The sequence below is a fragment of the Vidua macroura genome, chromosome 1 (genome assembly GCF_024509145.1).
Source record: "Vidua macroura isolate BioBank_ID:100142 chromosome 1, ASM2450914v1, whole genome shotgun sequence".
Classification (NCBI taxonomy): domain Eukaryota; kingdom Metazoa; phylum Chordata; class Aves; order Passeriformes; family Viduidae; genus Vidua; species Vidua macroura.
In genome coordinates this window covers 6,192,700-6,213,220 of record NC_071571.1, presented here as the reverse complement: position 1 = coordinate 6,213,220, position 20,521 = coordinate 6,192,700, and the positions used below count along the sequence as shown (strand labels likewise).

The 20,521-nt window shown below is 40.2% G+C and overlaps 1 protein-coding gene and 1 long non-coding RNA gene across 3 annotated transcripts; one reads left to right on the top strand and one right to left on the bottom strand.

Moving 5' to 3' along the window:
• Positions 1–1,824: 1,824 nt before the first annotated feature.
• Positions 1,825–9,180, bottom strand: C1H9orf152 (chromosome 1 C9orf152 homolog). Its single transcript, XM_053984268.1, has 3 exons — positions 9,011–9,180; positions 7,434–7,825; positions 1,825–2,640 (listed from the first exon to the last, which is right to left on the bottom strand). Exons 2-3 carry the CDS (start codon positions 7,660–7,662, stop codon positions 2,069–2,071), a joined length of 801 nt encoding a protein of 266 aa, XP_053840243.1. The 5' UTR covers positions 7,663–7,825; positions 9,011–9,180; the 3' UTR covers positions 1,825–2,068.
• A 74-nt stretch (positions 9,181–9,254) lies between these two features.
• On the top strand, positions 9,255–16,863 carry LOC128817008 (uncharacterized). Of its 2 annotated transcripts, XR_008440071.1 has the most exons (3): positions 9,255–9,343; positions 15,125–15,428; positions 16,684–16,863. It is a non-coding gene; the product is annotated as an uncharacterized LOC128817008 (long non-coding RNA). The 2 variants fall into 2 exon arrangements; XR_008440072.1 differs by lacking the exon at positions 15,125–15,428.
• Positions 16,864–20,521: the final 3,658 nt, after the last annotated feature.

Sequence of the window (20,521 nt, the reverse complement as noted above, 5' to 3'; positions counted from 1 at the left end):
GGGGCAGAGATGTGCAGGTTGGGGTTTTGTCTGTATTTTTTGAAGGCAGCAGTGTTGCAGGTGAGATTTAGTGTGGGAGTTTGTATTTCCCTATCAGTGGGGGTGGGCAGGGTCTTGCCTGGTTGTGGGGCTGCCAGAAGTTAACCTGGGTTCAGAGACTGGGCTGGAAGAATACACGAGGGGTGTGGAAAACCTGGTGCTAAACAGCACCTCAGGCTGACTGTGGCTTAGTGTCACTTCTAGTCCCCAAAATGTCTGGGAATGGGAGCAGGGAGCAAAGCTTCAGGGATTTGGCTGTACAACATGGGCTGCCTAATACTGTGTTTTGTATTTGAGGTCCTCAGGGGGTTGGAGCTTGTTCCTGGAATGTTTTTGGTGCCTGTAAAAGACAAACTTTTCTTTTAATGGGTAAAACCAGTTACAAGTAACTCACGTGGGCTAATTCTTTCATGTGACCAGCAGCATGCTGTCCCAGCAGCAAAGGGATTTCATTCTGTTTTACTCTATTTATGTGTGACTGAAATAATTGCTCAGCAGTGTGATTTATTCTAGAATGGATGGACCTGCAGGACTGTCCTAACATTTTTCTAAGGAAGTCAGGCAAACTACCATAAGGGTCCCGTTTCCAGCTTTGGAAATGGGGATCTCAGAAGGATCATGGGCTTCTGAACAAGACACTGAACTAGAATTTCAGGATTCCATGTTCCCCCATGTGCATAAATCAGTAAGGCTTGCCTACTGACAGAGTAAATTTGCTTTATGGCAGTCTTCAGTGTTTGAAACTTGACTACATCTGTGGTAACAGTGATGAAAGCTCCTGCCCATGATGGCCAAACATGAGGAAGTTAACAGGAAAGGTTTTGCAGATCAGGTGCCTTTCAGAAGTGGGACTTTCTAGTATTTGAAGTTTTAGGCTTTTTTCTTATTTTTTGTGTTTCATTTTCACTACAGCTGCTTTAGGAAAAAACCTGTAATTTTCTCATTAAACAGTTGTGTGTGTGTAATATTCCAGTCTCTTGAAATGTTAGTATAGCAACTTTTCTCATAACTGAAACTACTCCACTAACAAATGAAAACCTTCTGAAAATGCTCTTTCATAATGTCTTTGGCAATTAAATTGGAAATTAAATCTCCAAAGGAAAAATGCCTTTTCTAAATTAGTTCCAGTCAGTACAAAGCACTGTACTATGCTAGAGAAGCCTGAGGAGAGGACAAAGTGTTTGTATGAAAAGAGTTTGCAAAGGAGTTAGTTACTTAGTCCATGCATAAACCTGCACTGACTTTAAACCCAAGGTTTTCAAGGTCCGTGTTTAATTAAGATAGCTAAATCAATCAAAGGACAATGTAGTTTTTGAAGTATTTCCTTCCAGGTAATTTCTTGTTTCATGTGGACTAATTGTTATCTAGTATTTTTTCCTGTTCTATCTATTAGGTATATCTATTCTTTATCTTATTTTTCCCCCTTCCTAATCCTTCTTTAAATACTTTAACTACTGTGAAGAAAAGAACCCAGTTACTATGATGTCCTATGGCTACCCATTATGAATTAAGGAGACATTTCCCATCTCCAATTTTTGTGAAAACTGCAATTGAAAAAAGGACCTATCTCAGCACTTGCAGCCAGAAGTGGGTGATACAAAGATCCTGTTTGTGTCATTGAAAAGCACCTGCAAGAGAGGGTCTCCTTCCTCTAAAGATCTTGCAGAAGGGGAGACCTCATTAGTTTTCTAATGAAACACTGGGGATAGACGGAAACCAAAAATATATTATGATAAAATTTATGTATCAGAAAGGAATTATATTTACTAAGTGTCATTACAGCAATAGAAATGAGCAGAGGTTTTATTAATTGATTTAAAAATACATCAGAAATTATCTTGAATATCTTGAATGATGAAATCATATGTTAAAAATTGTAAAAATATTAAAGATTATATAGTCAGAATCTTCCGTGGCTAATAATAGTAGTAAACCCTCAGTAGGTTGATCTGTGTAACTAGAAGGGCTACTTTGCTATTTTAAGTTTTAGTCAAGGTTTTGACTAAGTTTTCGGTATTACTGAATGTCCTCATTGTGAGACATACAACCCAAGCCTCCTTGCAGCTTCAGAAATTCTGGGCCCTTTCCTATTTGGGAAAGGGTAAAAGTTCAGTTTGTTGCAGGCTGGCATGCATTTTGTAGCAGAAATCTGCTGATGTGCCCAAAGAGCTGCAGTGGGTGATTTCAGAGGAGGCTTTTGGCAGGAGCTTGAAATGTTGCAGCCGTTCTCTTTGCTGAGACTGTTCAACACGCTTGAGCTTCCCAGCTGCCCGAGCTCAGACAGTTCACTTGCTCCTGCTGGTTCCTTGGTCTGTGGTGTGCCATTTCCCTTTGAAATCAGTCTCTGGTTGTCAAAACTCCATGGTGTGCCTTTGCAGTGGGAGAGATCCAAGGAATCTCCTTGTCCCAGGGCCTGCCCCAGGCGGTGACTTCCCAGGTGGACACGCCAGAGCAAGTCATCTTCTGAGTCGCCACCGTTCATTGTCTCCAGTGTGACCTTTCTGACAGGGACATCTCCTCTACATGACTTTGATCTTTTAACTTTCTTATTAATTAGCACAGGGTTGATCATTGATTCTGGCAGAAGAGAATCATGTCCACCTGCAGGAGAAATGCATTTGTGCACGTTACTATGGTGGCAAAAATCAAGGGTATGATTTCAGCAGCGTTAACTCATCTGAAAAGCTTTAACATGAGTTTTAACTGTGCTCTTTCTTTCAGTGGCTGAGAGTAGTGCAAGTTCTTTTGATGCCAGGTTTAGGAGTAGAACTACTTCATGCTTGGTTTTGCAGATCTGAGGGCATAAATGGTATCCTAGTTTTAGTCAAATGAAAATGGAAATTTATCAATATTGATCTAACTGGTACTCTAAGACTCATTAACAGCACAGATTGAGAATCGACTTTCAGTAATTAATTGCTTGCAAGCAAAACTTCTTGAGGTGAGTAGGGACTTGCTCAGTGTGTTGGCAAGTGCTGTAATTTGAAAGACAAAAATGTTCTGTTTGATACTGTTTGAAGTTTGTATTCACAGCTTAATAATATTGTGAGTATTTCCAGATGAAACAAGTTGTGAATGCTGTCTTTTTCACAATGAGGGATCATTAACATTATAGGCTTGTATTTTAATATTTTACTGCAATTTTACTATTCCAGTCAGTATAAATTTTGTAAATAGTTTATCACACTAGCATTGCCTGAGTGATGACTTAGAGGAATCTGCTTCCTCTGTGAATGGTATAGAGTAGCTTTAACAGTTGGAGATTCTGGTCTCCTTTTTTTTTATTCTTCTACCCCTATAGCTTAATTTCTAAAGCACTATGAAAGTTCCTGTTAAAATACTTAAGATATTAGGGACAAAAATGCTAATGCTACTTTAATTACATATAGGAGTCATCAAATTGCTGGACATGACTGGTTTCCTGTGTCTTGGAAATGAACAGAAACAGATATATTACACTAAAGATAATTCATTGACACGACTTAAATATACTTCAGTTGGTATAAATATAAAGTAGGAGTTGTACAGAATGCTGGCCTTATTTACAGGGTTGACTTATAGTGACTGTGTCTGTTGCAATCTAAGTTCTGAAACACATTAAAGGGAGAAACGTAGACATAAAAGAGTGCTGATTATATTTTGAGTGTCTCTGAATAATTGTTTTAAATTAAAATTCAATTAAAAAATAAAATTTAAATTATAACAATTGTTTTAAAAGGATTATGACCCTGAATTTGAAGCTAGTTTGAGTAGGAGTAGGCAGTTTTTTGCCTGCACAAAAACCCAACAGCACAAACTGTGCTTCATAGCTGCCTTTTGTGTCATCTTTACAAATAAGTAGTAGGAGCTGTGAGACCCAGCTGATTTACTGGCAGTAAATGAACCTGTACAACAGGGATTTTGCTAAGCAAGGGCTTTCACTGCTGCCTTTCTCTCCCACTGCTGAAACAACAACCCCAGCATAGTATCACAGAACTTTTTCTGCTCCTTGGCCATGAAGGGTTGATCTGATAAGAGCTGGTTTGCAGCATGGCTGGGAGGGAGAACCATGTCAGACCACACTGGCTCTCATGCCACGTTACTGGGAGAGAGGAGACTGAGGCACGTGCAGAGCTTTGAGATACAGGTGTTTGTGCATCCATCTGTACAGTGAGTTGTGTTGATAGAATTTCTTAGGGTGACACCACTCAGAGGCATAAGAATACACAGTTCTCTACCATGCAACAATGAGAATCAAAGTTATGACTGGACCTCATCCAAGAAATAAAGCTGAATGCCTATTTCTTATCCAAGAAATAAAGCTGAGCTTGGCTGGCTACAGAAAGGTCCACATGCAAATCAGGGCCCTGTGGGTTCTGCAAAACAGCACAGTGTAGCACCAAGCTGTGAAAACCAAGGCTTGTTCTCTGTATGTGAGAGAAAATCCAAGAGAGAATGGAACTGAGAGACTGAGGTGAAGCACCTTTGCATGTTTGTTGTTTTTTTTTTTTTTTTTTTGTGGTGTTAGCTGTGCTTTTGGCTGGACTGACATTGATAGGCAACATCAGAACATCTAGAACTTTATGAACTGGTCATCAGAATAATTATGATCTGTCTTGAATTGATCAGAAAGTTCAGAGTGACAAATCTAGTCCAATTTTAATAGTGTGCACTGGTTTTGAGTTCAAGGTTGATTTGATTCCTTACTTGGCTACAGGTGCAGCACACAAAATTGAGCAATGACCTTGGATGGAAACGTGATAGGCCTGAACCACTGGGCATTGAATTAACACACCTCCAGCATTGTCCAAACTTCTCAAGAGAGCTGCAATTATACAGACCTTTCTTTCTGTTTTTCTGTCTTTTTTTTCTCCATGTAAATTGTGTATTATAGCCTTGTTGCACAGTTGTTTAGCATCTGGCCATATGCTGTCATCATTAATAGCTTCCAGACTTTTAATTAATCATTAATAGCTTCCAACTTTTAAGGTTCCAGAATGGCAAAAGTTAATTTTATCTCAAGTTAGCTTGGGAAATACTTGGAAGAGCTTTCTACAGTCAGAGCCCCAGTATTTATTCTGTTGTGACTGCATGTGCTGAATACTCCCACTTAATTCCTAAAGTAAATACTGTTTTTCAGCTTCTTAGCCAATAAGTAATGAATGCACTGCTGTATTATCCCCTAACTGGTGCCTTTCAAATCTTGTCATGGTCTTTGTTCTCAAATAATCAGGAGTGGGCAGAAGCATGAATGTAGCTGTGTATACTGGGGAAGAAACAGAATGAAGTTGTTTTCACGTATCTTCTTGGTTACTAACCCCTCTGTCCAAAAAAACAGAGAAGTTAGAGGGTCTTAAATTCTGTTTAAAGGTCCACAATTTTACGACTCCTGCAGACAGAAAGTGACATACAAAGCTAAAATCCTCTGGAAAACTTAACATTCCAGCTGTGGTGCAACAAACCTACAGTGCTCAAAATCCCTGTGGTTCCATGGAAGGACAGCTGCTCTGCCAGGCAGGAGCAAAGCAGGGTTTTACTGGTGGGAACAAAGACCTTTGGCAGGGACTTTTCAGACTATGAGGGACTGGAGGTGTTCTCTTTCCATGAGGGTTTGTGTGTCTGGCCTTTGAGGTTTTGTGTGTGTGTGGGGGGTTTGTGGTGGTGTTGTTGTTGTCACCCCTTTCCCAGCACAGCCATAATTTTACCCTCTAGGTAGGGAAACAATTTCCAGTCAGAACAAATCACTGATACATACATGGAGTGCCTTTTGGAACGACCTGGAATTTCAGGATAGTGTAGGGCAGTCCTGATATGGCAATGTTCATTTTTGCTCCACATATTCCTGAAAACTGATGTATGTAACAGGTGCAAAGGGCTGAGCCATGTAATAGGTTTTCCCAGCTTCCACAGGAATGTGTAAGATAAACTTTTAGGACCTTGAGAGCTCAGTATAACAAAAAATGCCCAAATTCTGACTGCTCCTAACAGTGATATGAATTCTTTCCACACAGGTTGTGTGAAGACAGAAGTTAAGTGCAGCAGGTTATGTGGTTTTGTGAATGTTTTGGGGAATGTGCATGTGTATAAAAATACTTGTATGTCCTACTACATTTTAACTCCCCGAAATCTGTGCAGTTCTACTTTCTTACATATTTTAATCTTCAAATGACCTTGCAAAAAATCTGCTGTAATAACATTAATTATATTTGAAACTTCATTTAAATTAATCTGAATAAAGGCTTCTGCTCCCTTTCTTTAGCTAACATATTTTTGCTTTAACTGATTAGATGGGCTAGTTTGTCTTCAAGTTACCTGATTTTTGATACCTGATAAAATAAGCTTGTATATATTTTTTTCTTCCTCACAGAGATTTTAATTCTTTTAACATGAGAATTTCAAAACATTTGGATGAAAGTATATTGAAGAAGCAAATCTGTTGTTCATAATTACATGTTTTTTTGTGATAGTTTTGATCATGAATTCTGACACAGACAAATGCTAGAACTGCTGAAAAATATAGAGGAAAATGTATAGAATGAAATAACTTAAGTTCTACACTTGTTGAGCTAAATACTAATATGAGAGGTGAATGAAGCATGAATTTTATATTAAAATTATATTCAGAAGACAACTTCATTAGTTGTCTTAGTATTCTCAATATCACTTTAACTTGGAAAGCTCATGTATCAGTGTAGTATTGTAAACAGTAGTCTAACTAAAAAATATTTAAAATAATTGCAAGTTTCTTATATAAAATCTGTTTGACATGGCAGGTAGATAAGTGATACATATTTTTACTTGTTTTTCTATTCATGCACTTTCCAAGCAATATGCACTGAAAATACTTTCAAAATGGGATCTTTTGTTCAAAGCTCATATCTTAGTTACCCACTATGACTTTTAATTAAAGTTATATTTTAACAAAACCCCAACTTATGCTTGTTACTTGATATTTGCCATTGCTTCCTGTAGTCTTTCTTTACACAGATAGAACAGGACAAAAGAGAAAGATGACCCAGAATTGCTGATTCTGATGGAAGCATTCAAAAGAGCAGAAATATTACAGAATATGTTGCACAAATACACTTATCATAGACATGAAGAACATGGTTACTGTAAGGGTTACTATTTATGTTTAGAACTTTATTTTACTGATATAAAAACCTCTAAAACCTTACCTCAAATATATGAATCTGTTTCAAATACATATTAATATTTCACTGACATGAAGCTTATTGATATAAATATAAAACCACCTTTCAGCAAAACGAATAAAACCCCAAAATGACAGAAAAGGAATTTACTTCTACATCTCTTGAAGCAGAACACAAAAGGAACAAACTAGATGTTATTAAAGATTTAAAGAGATAATCTTTACATTACATATGCATTTTTTCCTACAAATAGAAGCGTACCTGTTTTATATAAAATAATGTGTGGTTGCAGTTTTTGCTTCTGTTTTATATGGTCATACTGCTCCTCAAGCATGCTTACATCCATCCTGGTGAGCTTCTTATCACCATCTGAAACCTGTGGCTCTGAGCTATGAGTCACTGAAAAAATACCCGTCACGTATTTGTAAGCCTTCACCATCTGTTCCAACAAGGAAGAAAAAGTCAAGCAGAAGCAGGACATTTCCTTCATTGTGCTGGCAAAAAAAGCAAATCAAGTGTGAAGCATCTGAAATCTTCCTAAATGAAGGAGTAACTTTCTTCCAAGCACAGTGACTTGTGTCAGGAGCTGCCTGGTCTGCGCTGGAGCTGTGGATGTCGCTCAGGTTCTTTTCATGCCGAGTTCCCCGGAGCTCCTGTGTACAAGAGTTCAGGATCAGGACTGCATAGCTGGATTTAATGTTTACTTAAGGCTGTGAGCATATGAACCTTTGCCAAAAAAAACAGTGAAGTACAAACCCTCGTTGAACACAGCCAACTGCTGAAAATGCTAGGTAATACTGGTTTATGTAGCAATGCTAATTCTTAAAGGCATGCTGTTGTGGAGGCATCCCTGGGCCAGGACTTCCACCTGGGAAATATTTTTAATTTTCCTGTGTATTTTGTGTCTTTCCCCCCCACTCTCCCTTCCTTCACTTTCAGTTGCATTCTTGCTGACACTTCCTGGGGCAGTGGGGTGGGAGGGGAGGATTTATCAAGCTTTCATACTTCTGTGTTTATTGTTGCCTTTCAAATAATATGTTAAAAGTATTCAGGCCTGGGTGCAGAGTCAAAAAAATATGGGCCAACAACACTTGGAATTGGGAGGCTGGAGAGAGGAACGCCTTATTCTGACTCATTCAGGACTTCTGCTGTTCTATAAAATGAAATAAACTACAGAAGTAATAATTTTGTTGATGAGAGCTGAGCAAACTTTTAAAATGCATGGTAAGCTAAATTTTAAAACTTAATGTTAACATTATTATCTCACAATGAGGCAAAAATTTGAAAAACATGTGGCTTTTGATCATCTCAGGTAAAGTATAACGCTTTGCCTGGGCTGTGTACTGTGAGTTATTATCCCTGAAATAGGTCCATCAAGGGCCCAAGACAGTAGTATGTGAAAAAATTATGCAGTTAAACTGTAGTTTTAATACAATTGTGCATCTGCTCATTCTCATGCAGTGACACATTTTTGGTAAGAGTTTAAAAGGACCACCTCAAAACTAATTTGAGTAAACAGTCGGGTATTTCCTAAGAGCCACTTTGAATGCAAGACTGAGGTTTTGTAACTAAAATGTCATCCTCTATAGACAATTTACCTTTTGTGTGGCATAAACCAAGTAGAGAAATAAGGCTTGAAAATCAAACTGTTGATGGAAGGGGCAGAGAATTGTCAGGATGGTTGGCTAATAAACACAGGCTTATAACAAAGACAAGGAGGAAAGGCACTGGGCACAGCTCTGACACATCCCTCGTGCCTGGGGGAGCGGAGGCACCGGAGCAGCGTCCTGTGCATCCCCCTGAGCTGGGATCACCCTGCAGCAGCCCTGGGTACCCACCTGCTCCCCACGGGATCAGCACAGCCTCCGGGGGATGCTGGGGGATCCAGCTGGCTGCTTCCCGAGCTCCTTCCCGGGAGCAAGGCGAGAGCTGCTGGCCTTGAGGCGAAGGCTCCGGAGCAGCCGCGGCGGGGCTGCGGGCGCAGCAGCAGCAGCAGGTTCCTGTGGAACCCGGGCCCTGGGGACACGGGAGCCAGGTGGGCACTTGTCACAATGGACTGTGTGATGGATGGCCAGAGGAAACAGCAGTGTGTTCCACAATGTTTTTTTCTGGGCTTCAAGTCCTGTGATACACTCAGAACTGTGAATCTCCTGTGCTTAGTGTAAGCTCAGGTGGGTCTGTGCAAACATCTCCAGATGTGGTAGCCTCCATCAAGCACAACAGAAGTCACAGAATCACAGAATATCCTGAGTTGTGAGGGACCCACAGGGATCATCAAGTCTGAAGTGAATGGTCCATACAGGGATCAAACCCACAACCTTGCTGTTATTAGCACCATGCTCTAACCCACTGAGTTAAAGTCAGTGGAATTTTAGGGAAGATGAATGGTTTGAAGTTGTCTTGAGTGAAAGAAAATGGTAGTTTCTCTTAGAAATGGATAACACTTTGTCACTTTGGATAACAGTGTCGCTTTGACAATAGACTTTTATTTATCCATTGGTGTCTTTTCAAGACACCTTGTGAGGGGATGTTTTATTTTTCTGGCTGAGAAGAGTTTTTGTCTAGAAGGATATAAACCACAGCTGTTAGACTGGTAATAACTACTCATTTATGAAAACTTGCACAGATTTGTGGTACTATTGTGGCACAAGAGAATTTCATAGAATCATGGAATGTTAAGGGTTGAAAGGGATTTTATGGACCATCTTGTCCCAACTCCCCCTGCCATGGGCTGGGACATTTTCCACTAGGTCAGGTTGCTCAAGGAATTGTCCAACCTGGCCTTTAACACTGCCAGAGTTGGGGAATCCACATCCTCCCTGGGCAACCTGTTCCAATATCTCACCACCCTCACAGCAAAGAATTTTTTCCTAATATCCCTAAACTTCCCCTCTATCAATTTGTACCCATTACTCCTTGTCCTGTCACTACAAATCCTGATGAAAGGCCCCTCTCCAGCTTCCCTGTAGGCTCCTTTCAGATACTGGAATGTTGCAATGAGGTCTCCACACAACCTTCTCTTCACCAGGCGGGATGTTAAGTCCTCTCTATAAAAATCAGTTGTGCTACAACAGTTACATCTGTGTAGTTGAGATGGTTACATTTCCTTAGTGCACACATGGTAGGAACAGGAAGATGTGTTACACTCTGGTAAGGAAGGTGTGTTGTTACATGGTATCAGGGAACTGAGTAATAAATTCCAAGTTTTGTTCCCTAACAAAATAGTGGGGGTAGTTGGGAAGCAACAATATATTCTTAGAAAATTTATATATAAGAAAAAGATGCCATTTACTTAGACCCATTAAACAAGAACAGAAATGAGCAGAGGTTGTATTCATTTATTTTAAAAGTTCTAAATATATTAAAGATTATGTAGTCACGATCTTCTGTAGCTAGTAAAAGTAGTAAACACTTAGCAGGTTGATCTGTGTAACTAGAAGGTCTAGAAGGACTACTTTGCTATTTTAAGTTTTAGTCAAGGTTTTGACTAAGTTTTCGGTATTACTGAATGTCCTCATTGTGAGACATACAACCCAAGCCTCCTTGCAGCTTCAGAAATTCTGGGCCCTTTCCTATTTGGGAAAGGGTAAAAGTTCAGTTTGTTGCAGGCTGGCATGCATTTTGTAGCAGAAATCTGCTGATGTGCCCAAAGAGCTGCAGTGGGTGATTTCAGAGGAGGCTTTTGGCAGGAGCTTGAAATGTTGCAGCCGTTCTCTTTGCTGAGACTGTTCAACATGCTTGCACTTCCCAGCTGCCCGAGCTCAGACAGTTCACTTGCTCCTTTGTGTTCCTTGGGCTGATTGACTGAATCAGGCTGAAATTCTGCAGATCTTGGGAATCCTCTTGGAAGTTCTGTGCCTGCAGGTGACAAGACTCTAGATATGCAGTGCACAGAGTTCTGGGAAGTCTCAGCAGTCTCAGATGTGCAAGTCTGCTGTAGCTGACTTGTTAGTAATTACTCCTGCCTTCCCGATATGCTTGTGTCTTACAGTTGTGTTGCCTAGCTCAGCTGTAGTCCTTTCCTGCCTTAGCCAGGGAAAGAACAGTAAATACAATACTCTGTCAGACACTGTGGATACTCTTGAAGTTGGCTTCTCTCTACCTCAGAAAAAGCACGTCATGTTAGAATTGTTCTGATGTATCACGTTAGATCTACTTTGATGCTCTGCCTTCAGCAGTGACAAACACCTGGTGCTCTCTAGCAAGCAGTGCCTCAATTGCCTTGATTGTCCAGTGTTCTGAGTTGTTGTCACATGGAGTTTGCCTCTGGACCTTCAGGCACTTGGCTTATACACTGGGACAGGAGATTTAATTAACCTCATTACAGTTTGAGCTGGCATTCAATACAAACATTATTAATGGTCATAAAAGTTACCCAACCTTTTTAAAATTCCAGTCACACTATTTGACTCTCTGACCTCCTGTAAAAGTGACTTGTGCAGCCTGCCTGTGTGTGGCAGGAGGAATTACTGGGTTAGCATCCTTAAACAAGAAACACAGGCTCTGTCTTCAGAGATGTGAGCTTCAGTTCTCATTAGAAGAGCATTTAACATGTAATGAGTTTGTATCTGATCAGAAAGTATTATTAATTATTTGTGCTGCACCCTTCCCTCAGGATCACAGAAAAGCCATCACATGTAGTCGTGTGAATGGTTTATACAAGTCAGTCCCCTCCCAAGCAGTTCCATGGGTAAGCAACAGAACCACAAAGCAGGTAAAGGAGCCAGATGGCCAGTGAGACGAAGGGAATGGGTCCAGGTGGTACAGCAGAGAGGAGGAACTGCAAACAGGATTAGCTCAGCCAATCCCATATACATTGCAGTTTGTTTGCTTCTCAGGGAAAACTTGTGAACAGATTCTGCATAGAATTGTTAAGGCCGGAAGAAATCTTTAAGATCAGCAAGTCAACCCAGCACCACCATGTTCACCATTAAACCATGTTCTCAGGTGCCATTCCCCAGGGGCTTTATAACCCTTTCCTTGAAAAACTGTTCCTAAAATCCAGTCTGAACCTCTCCTTGTGCAATGTGAGGCCATTTCCTCTCATCCTGCTGCTTGTTACCCAGGAGAAGAGACCAACCCCCAGCTCACTGCGACCTCCTGTCAGGAGCTGTAGAGAGTGAGAAGGTCCCCCCTGAGCCTCTTTTTCTCCAGACTGAGCCCCCACAGCTCCATCAGCTGCTCCTCATCAGACTTGTGCTTCAGGCCCATTCCCAGCTCAGTTGCTCTTCTCTGGACACACTCCAGCAATGCCTTTCTTGTTGTGACAGGCCCTAAACTGCACACAGGATTTGAGATGTGATTGAATCAGTCTCTGGAGGTGTGTATGGATTTGTGTGTATGGGTTTGTGTGTATGTTTGTGCAGGTACACTTTGCCATCAGGGCTTATCTCTGTGTCTGTATACACACATACACACACACACATATATATATATACATGTGTGTGTGTGTTTTTGTGAATAATTTGCAACCAGGATATGATTAATAAAATAAATTGCAGCTCTAATCTCCATGACATCAGAAAGTATATGAGGTTAATTGCGACTTTGATGTGTAGTGAGCTGAAGTAGCTAATCCTTGTTATGCCACTGGGATAAACTTGAAAACAGATTACCCACAGGTTCTGTTCTTACATCATAGTGGAACAACTTCCTTTTAGGTATTGCCTGTTTACTAATAAATAAAAATAACATAGTGTGCATGATCATACATGCACGCCATGTGATTTCCTTTTAAATCAGTCAATCAATCTATAAATCGAGTTACCTGGAGCTCCAGAGCCCTGTACACTTTCCCAGTATGCAGCAGGTGGCACTATTGGATGGCATGACTGTGTTTGCCCGAGACTGACACGTTAGAGATCTCCATTTGGGTTGCTCTAGGTTGCAGAGGAGTATCAGCAGCCAAGCCATTTTCTAGCACTGGCACATGCATCTCTGAACAGCATTACAGGTTCTGAAAATTCATTGCCATGATTAGGTTTGTGTCAAAACTTGTTCTTTTTTAATTGAAGAAATTCCTGATCAAAACATCATCTGAGTGGTTTTCACTTAATTATCCACTGAAGTCTGAAGTGCCTTATTTCCCTTAAGTCTTTTCTTCCGTCACAATGGAACCAATTCTTAATTTCCTTGAGGCAAAAAAAAAAAAAAAAAAAAAAAAAAAAAAATTGAGATTACTTCATAGTCCAAAAGCTGTGTCTTTTAGAACCTGAGGTAGATGTTTACTGCCCTTGACCTTGGTTGCAAAATCTCATTTAAAAAGATGCCACTAATTTCTAATTTTATCTCAAACTAATTAATTTGTGTGTAGTAAATTAGGTTTTTATTAAAAATTGTTTGGAGGACCTTTTAGGAATAATTGTTGATTTAAAGATAATTAAAAATGCTCATAATGGTTAACTGACTGAATGCACTTCCTGTAACACTGGGTTTTACTGCACACCTGAGACTAGAGGTATATTATTCATGATATTCGTGTGCTGAATTATAGACATGTTCAGCACTGTTCATGGAGGTTTAAAAGGCAGAATACAAATGTCTGTAGATTTTAACTGGCACTGAGAAGGAAAATCAAAGTTACTGTGATAATCCTCTTTCTCTAGCTTTCTATAGTGCTTTTAAAATTTTTATTGAAGTGCAGTCTTGAAGTGTAAGAAAGTGAGTATTTTATTGTTAGAAAATGTAATAGCACAAAGAAAGATAGAAACAAGGTGGCTGCTATTATTTGGATTCCAGGCAGTATTAGTAGAATCAATAGTAATTGTTTACTTCTTAGTGAGATTTTTGGTAAGAGCACGCACATTTCTATTGTTTGAAAGCACAACCTTAAAGCATGCCCCAGCTACGGCGTGTTGTGAGTAGAGCACAGGACTTTCTGATGGTGCAAGATTATTTCTGGTGCTCTCTGAGTGTCCTTGCTAATGGGGTGAAGGATCCTATGAGGCAAGTTTTCGAAATGATCTTGAGATGTTTCCTCTGATCTGATCTTTCCTGTGCTTTCAGACCTAAAGGGTTCAAGTATGTCGAAGGAAGGGACCAGCTGCCCTTCAGGTCCCTCTGAAGGTTTGGTGAGCTTGGGTTGCATGTAGTCCCTCTTCACATTTCCTTGACAGGATTCTAAGTACCCATTTTATTCCTTGTGTCTTTAGGTAAATATAATTAGGTAGTGTGTGTAGGTAGGCATATACCAAATATCTCTGATCCTGCACTCTGCCTGGGTGTCTCTAAAGGCTTAAATCAAACACACCAAATCAGCACTGAGGGTTTCATGCCAAATATCTTGTGCTTTACATGCTTTTGTCAAGAAAGGTTGGACCAGCTGATCCTTGAGGTCCCTTCCAACCTGGTATCCTGTGATTCTATGATTTAGTACTCACTCATCTGGCTTTGCAGGTGTCAGGAGCTTGATGCTATCCAGTCTCCTTTGAAGAACCACATTCTTTGTTGTTTTTTTTTTTCTTTTTTCTTTTTGTGGATGGTAAATGTGGTCAAACAGAAGTTACTGTGTTCCTGCATGTCAAATTCAGTGCTGCTGTTGAGGAGCTAAATGCAGCAGATGTTCTGTATGTGTTTTTTGTGCCTGACATAAGCAGCATTTAAAAACCTCTGTTCTTCTGTCTTGACTTGCTGAGGATTAAATCATATTCCTTTGGAGTGTTAGTTGCTACAAAAAGTAAACTAAAATGCTGAAATGTGCTTTGTTAGAAAGCTGCTCCCTCTGTTGGTTTTCTCATTGATAGGACTGGAATTTCTCCTGGGCAACCAACCAGCCTCCAAAACCGAGGGTCAGGAATTGTTCATTTTATAACTCTGCTATCCCTGCCCACCAAGAACTTCTGAAATTCCCTTTTAGAAGTGACAATGTGCAGAGGCAAGTCTAAGAAGAAACTGAACATATTTACCAGTTAAGAGATTTTAAACAAATTAACTTCTGACATCTTTCCTCACAGTTCCTCTGGCCCCCTTCTCTTCTGTACCAACTACTTTTCTGACTGTTTCCTGTCCATGGAGTTATGAAGGCTACAGTTCTGGGAGGTGACAACAGCCTGTGGTTATTTGTTCTCCCAGGAGACATAACAGGCATATAGGAATTCTGTGGGAATTTCAAGCAGGGTCTAAAACAAATTGTATAAGCTGTGTAACTTTTCCACCTAAAAATCCACCTTGATTTTTCCACCTAAAAACTACGGGATTTTGACTCACTCTTGATTGCAAGATTTTTAGTCCTTCCTGGATGGTGCTAAAAAGAGCAAGGTTTGTCCCTTATTAGTGTCTAATTCAGGCATTTTTTGAGTAGGAATGAGTTTATCTTTGATTGCTTTTAATCAATAAGATGTACTTATCTGTAAGTGAAGTTTGATAAGAATCAAGTACAGCGTGAAAGAACTGGTTAATGTGTTATTAATGAAAAGTTTTATCTGGATGACACCATCTTACTTCTGAGATATTTGCTTTTGAGCACTAGAACACAAACCACTTTGGTATTCATCTTCAAGAAACTCTGCTGGGCACATAAGTTAACTTTAATAAGCCTTGCAAATAGCTGTAGCTAGGATAGTCCTCCAAAGAGGATGGTTAAGCACTGTTTCTATTGTAAGAATGAACGTGGACTTGAAGTCTGTGCAGGGGAAGAAAGTATCCTAAAAATGATTTGTTATTCAGAAGCATCCTTCACTTCTATGCAGAAATCTCATGAGGACTTTGTACTGCACTTCATAATCACTGGTAGCCTAATTGAGTCAAGGAAATTACAACTGTAAAACTAGAGTATATAAACTAGAGTATATAAAACCAGATAAAATTCCACAGCACCTGATTCAGTACCCACTGAAGTCAAAACATCTTCTGCCGGTTTCAATAGAAGTGAAACTGGAGGATTTTATGTACATGATCAAATAAAAGCTGCAAACTGACCAATACCCATAAAACTGATGGTATAGTTGAGATTGTGTAGTTTTAAACTCTTTTCTTGTACCCATTATTTGTGTGCTTTTATATGGAGTCCTGCACCAATTCCTCATGAGTTCTCTGTAAAGGGCCTTAACTGGTTAATGCAGTACCACACCTGGCATATTGAATATGCACATGTCAAAAAATTAACTCAGCCAGTAAGTTTGTGGAGGTAATTACTGTACTTAAATAATCTACATTTTTAGTCTCTACGCAACAACTGTACTTTGGGCTTCCTCTTGTAGAACTCATTCACAGGGATTTCACTGGATCTTTGTATGTGCCTTTATGGAATCACAGAGTGGGTCAGGTTGGAAGGGACCACAGTGGGTCATTTGGGCCAGCATCCCTGGTCAAGGGTTGTGCTAGGGCACGTTGCATAGAATTGTGTTCAGATGGTCCTGGAATGTCTCCAGTGAGGGAGACTCCACAAGTCCACAACCACTTTGGGCAGCCAGCACAGCAACAAAGTTCTTCCTCACACTCATGTGTTCATGGCACAGTCAGTAAAAAACCAGCCACCTCAATACATTTAAACATCAAGTTCTTATTCTTACAGAGTGAAGATTTTCCACTGCATTTGGAGGTATGGACAAACATAGCGGTTACCACAAGATCATGTGCAAAAATAACTTCAACAGATTATTGGTAATACCAAAAGCACATATTTAGGGAAAGAAAAACACTTTTGGTATTATAATAGCATCTCAATAAAAAGAACAGAAACTTCATCTTTTAATTTATGATACTGTGGTATTTTATATTTTCAGTACTTGGTTAAACATTGCTGGAGATTTTGTGATAAGAGTACTTGCAATGCCAAAGGGAATGACCTTTAGGGCATTGCCATTGTTCAGATATTGTTCTAGCAGGTAGGTCCAGTGCTCAGGCTGAGACTATTTCTTTTTTTAAGGTGATGTGTTAATGTGTTACTGTTGTGTTACTTGGAGCTTAACATTGTAAACATCTCCTACTCATTAGCAGCAGTGCACGTGACCAAGGTTACTCGGCAGAAAGGTTGGCTTGCATCTGACCCAGCTTACTCTGTTTAATGTTTCTGAGGCTAATTAAAGAGCCACAAGATTTCTTACTGGGTAAAGGATAATTGTGCCAGCAGGCTTAACAATGCTTGTACTAACAGCGGCTGCTGTGGTTTATTGCACGTTTGTAACTCAAGACTTTATTTGCAGTGACTCTTACCTGTCCCATTGCTTCCGCTGGGCCCACCTATGCAATGTGGAATACCCGCCTGGGCCTTAGAAACACTTGGCTGCCTGCTATTTAAAGTAACTAGTTAGGTGCCCAAAATCTGCTTCTGGGAGCAGGAGGATTGTTAGCTTTGTAGTTGCCCATGGGTTTCCTGTGGAGGTGTGAGTCCTTCCACATCCCATTAAATTATGTAGCTGGTATAAATCAGGTTAGCTGGACTGCTGTCAATACAGTCACCCTAATTTAGAGCAAAGGTCTGGTCTATCTGCTCTCTAGCTTGGCATGTCTCAGATGATGTGATGATAATGAAGCCTGGAATTTAGGCTATTGCTGTTTTCGAAGGAGTTCCCCTGTGCAAAGCTGAAGAGGGCTGTTAAATCTAAGTTCACATCAGGGCACAGCTGAGATCAGAGGCAGGTTTTGGTACTGGAAGTAAGAATAAAAAGTGAAAAATCTCAGTATGTAGGAATGTGGAATACAGTTAATTTACATTTTGCAACGAATTGATATAAATGTGCAGTTGCAGTTAACTGACAGTGGGGTAAGAAAAAATAGCTTTAATTGGCATCCTAGTTGTAACTTATCTAAACAGCCAGGGGCCTAGGAAAGCATGGAAGTATTGCTTCTCCATCAGGTCAGAAACTAGTTAATAGGAAAAGGGGAATAAACTTGCTTTTCCCTTTACTCTGCTTCATGTGTCTTGAGTGATTAATCTGTGCTTTGCCTCGAGCTGTTAATCTGCAGTGGTGACATTTCAATTATAAACGGCATTTTGTCCATCCCCTCTGGATATTCTGGATTTGTCAGTGCTAAAACCTCACCAGTACATGAATGCAGCTTCACTGATAAATGCACAGCTAAACCTTCTTTGCTTTCAGGAAACATTTTTGGAGACTATGGCAGTATCTCTAAGCATGAATTTGAGTCCAGAAAGAACAGCAGCAATGCACATTCCATACTCAATAAATTTGAGACAACACTGCCTTGATGAAAAGAGGGGCAACAGACTAAGTGGGTGAGGCATTGATTCTACAAACATCCTTCCTTTCTTTTGAGAAACATGAACAGTGAAAGTAGCAACAATAACATTCCCACTTTGTCCTTCAGTGGATTCTCCTCCTGACTTGTCTTGGCTCCTTATTCCTAATTAAGGAGATTGGTAATACAAGGGAGGTTATTCCAGTCCCAGCTTTTCTGTGCTGTTTAAGTCAAGTAATTTCTTGTTTTTTGAGAGTATTCTGACCTGATTGCTGAAGAATATAACTGATTCTTACATCCTCACAAGATTTCTTTTTTTATTTATAAACTCTGGTTCCCTTTCTACTAGCCAACACCTCCTTAAAAAAAAATAAAATCTACTAATTTCTCCTTTTCAGAAGTCATTCGTTGTTCTTACAATCAGACTTACAGACTTCAGTTTCTTGTTGTTTTTATCAAATCTTTTGAAAATTGCAGTACTTCAAGCCTCAGCCTTTGACTCTGTCATTGTTTACAGGGACTGTACAGCCAATGAAAGGGCTGAGCAAACCTCTCCTCTCTGGCTCACCAGCCACATTCTGCATTAATAAAAAACCCAGCCTCTGTGTGTTATTTGATCCTTTGTTTTCTGGTATAAATTACACCAAGGAAACAGTTCTTGGTAACATTTCAAAAATACTATTTCCTTCACAGCCTCTGGTTAAGTGAGACCTTTTTCAGGACAGGTTAATCCAGCATGAGCTCTTCAGGAGCAGGCAAATTCCACCACTTCCTGGTGGCTGTTGTTCTAAAGGTTTTTCTTTATAACAATAACTAGAAATACTGAAAGTATAAACCTATGGGTGTTAAGGCTTTGAGAAATCACTGGATATATTTTTAAATGCTCAGTCTATGACAAAATTTCATAATATTTTATAGTTAGAATCACAGAATATTCTGAGTTGGAAGAGACTCACATGGATCATCAAGTCCAACTCTTAAGTGAATGGCCCATACAGGGATCAAAGCCACAACCTTGGCATTATTGGCACCATGCCCTGACCAGCTGAACTATCTCAAATTAAGTGTTTGTACTGTAAAAATAGTTTAAGATCCTGGGCATGCAAAACCTATTTGACTTCATTAAGGCTCTGCTGAGATACTGCCTTGATTGCAGAATGGAAGTGTATTTTAGATGAGTCTTCTTTTGATTAAGGAATACCACTTTTCTTGTCACAGGCAGGTAATGCAAACCCCTAAAACCTTCCCAACCCTCCCAAGTGAAAAAAGGGAAACTAGAAAACAATATTTCAGCCAAAGTAACAATAGTGGGTTTTTTAATGGAATGCTGTGTATGTTTGTGCTGATTAGAGTGTGATACCACAACAGGGCTCTGGGATAATAATTGCAGTAACAGGTTATTAAAATTTAATTAATTCTTTGGGTCTGTGGCTTTGGTTGCTCATTTTGATTTAGTTCTGGACCCTGGGTGGCTCCTGCATGGCAGCTCTGGTGCTCTCTCACTGGCCTGGGTGCTGCCCCTGGGGATCCCTGTGTATGGGTGCTGGTTATCCGTGCTCAGCTGCCCCATGCACCACCCTGGCACAGTGTGACCCACCATCACACCATCCTGATCCCAAACCCCTCAAGATTTGAACAAGGGTCTGTGCCAAACTTTGCAGGTGTTTTTGTTTTTTTTTTTTTTAGTTGCTAACCAGTAGCTGTAGCGGGACAGTTAGGATTAAGCAACTGCATTGTGAATTCCGTATGCTTGCCTAATCTGTTGTTTTAAGGAAAAGGGAAGACAGTCCTAAAATGAATGGGCTGGACAAGAACCACCAAGAGTGAATTCAGCAGAACTGAGCAGTAACTGGGGGAAAAGTGATTACAGCAGTAGGTAATCTCAACCATCAACTCATGGACCGCCTACTCAAAACGGACTCAAATGCTGGGACAAGTCATGTAATTTGTAACCAATAAAAGCTGACTCTTTTGTTATAATTATAAACAGTGTAAAGTTTTGATGACCTGCGCGCCAGCCTCCTATGGGTTACCACCCAGCTCCCTACTTTGCGCAGTCTGGAATGAAGGGACAACATCACCTCGCCCCAGTGTGTTTTTTTGGGGCTGCGCAGAGGGGATCGAGCCCGTGTTCGGGACAATCCCACCGCAACATCACCCCACCACGGCCTCAATCCACCACCACATCACCCCCCGAGCTCTGCCCGGCC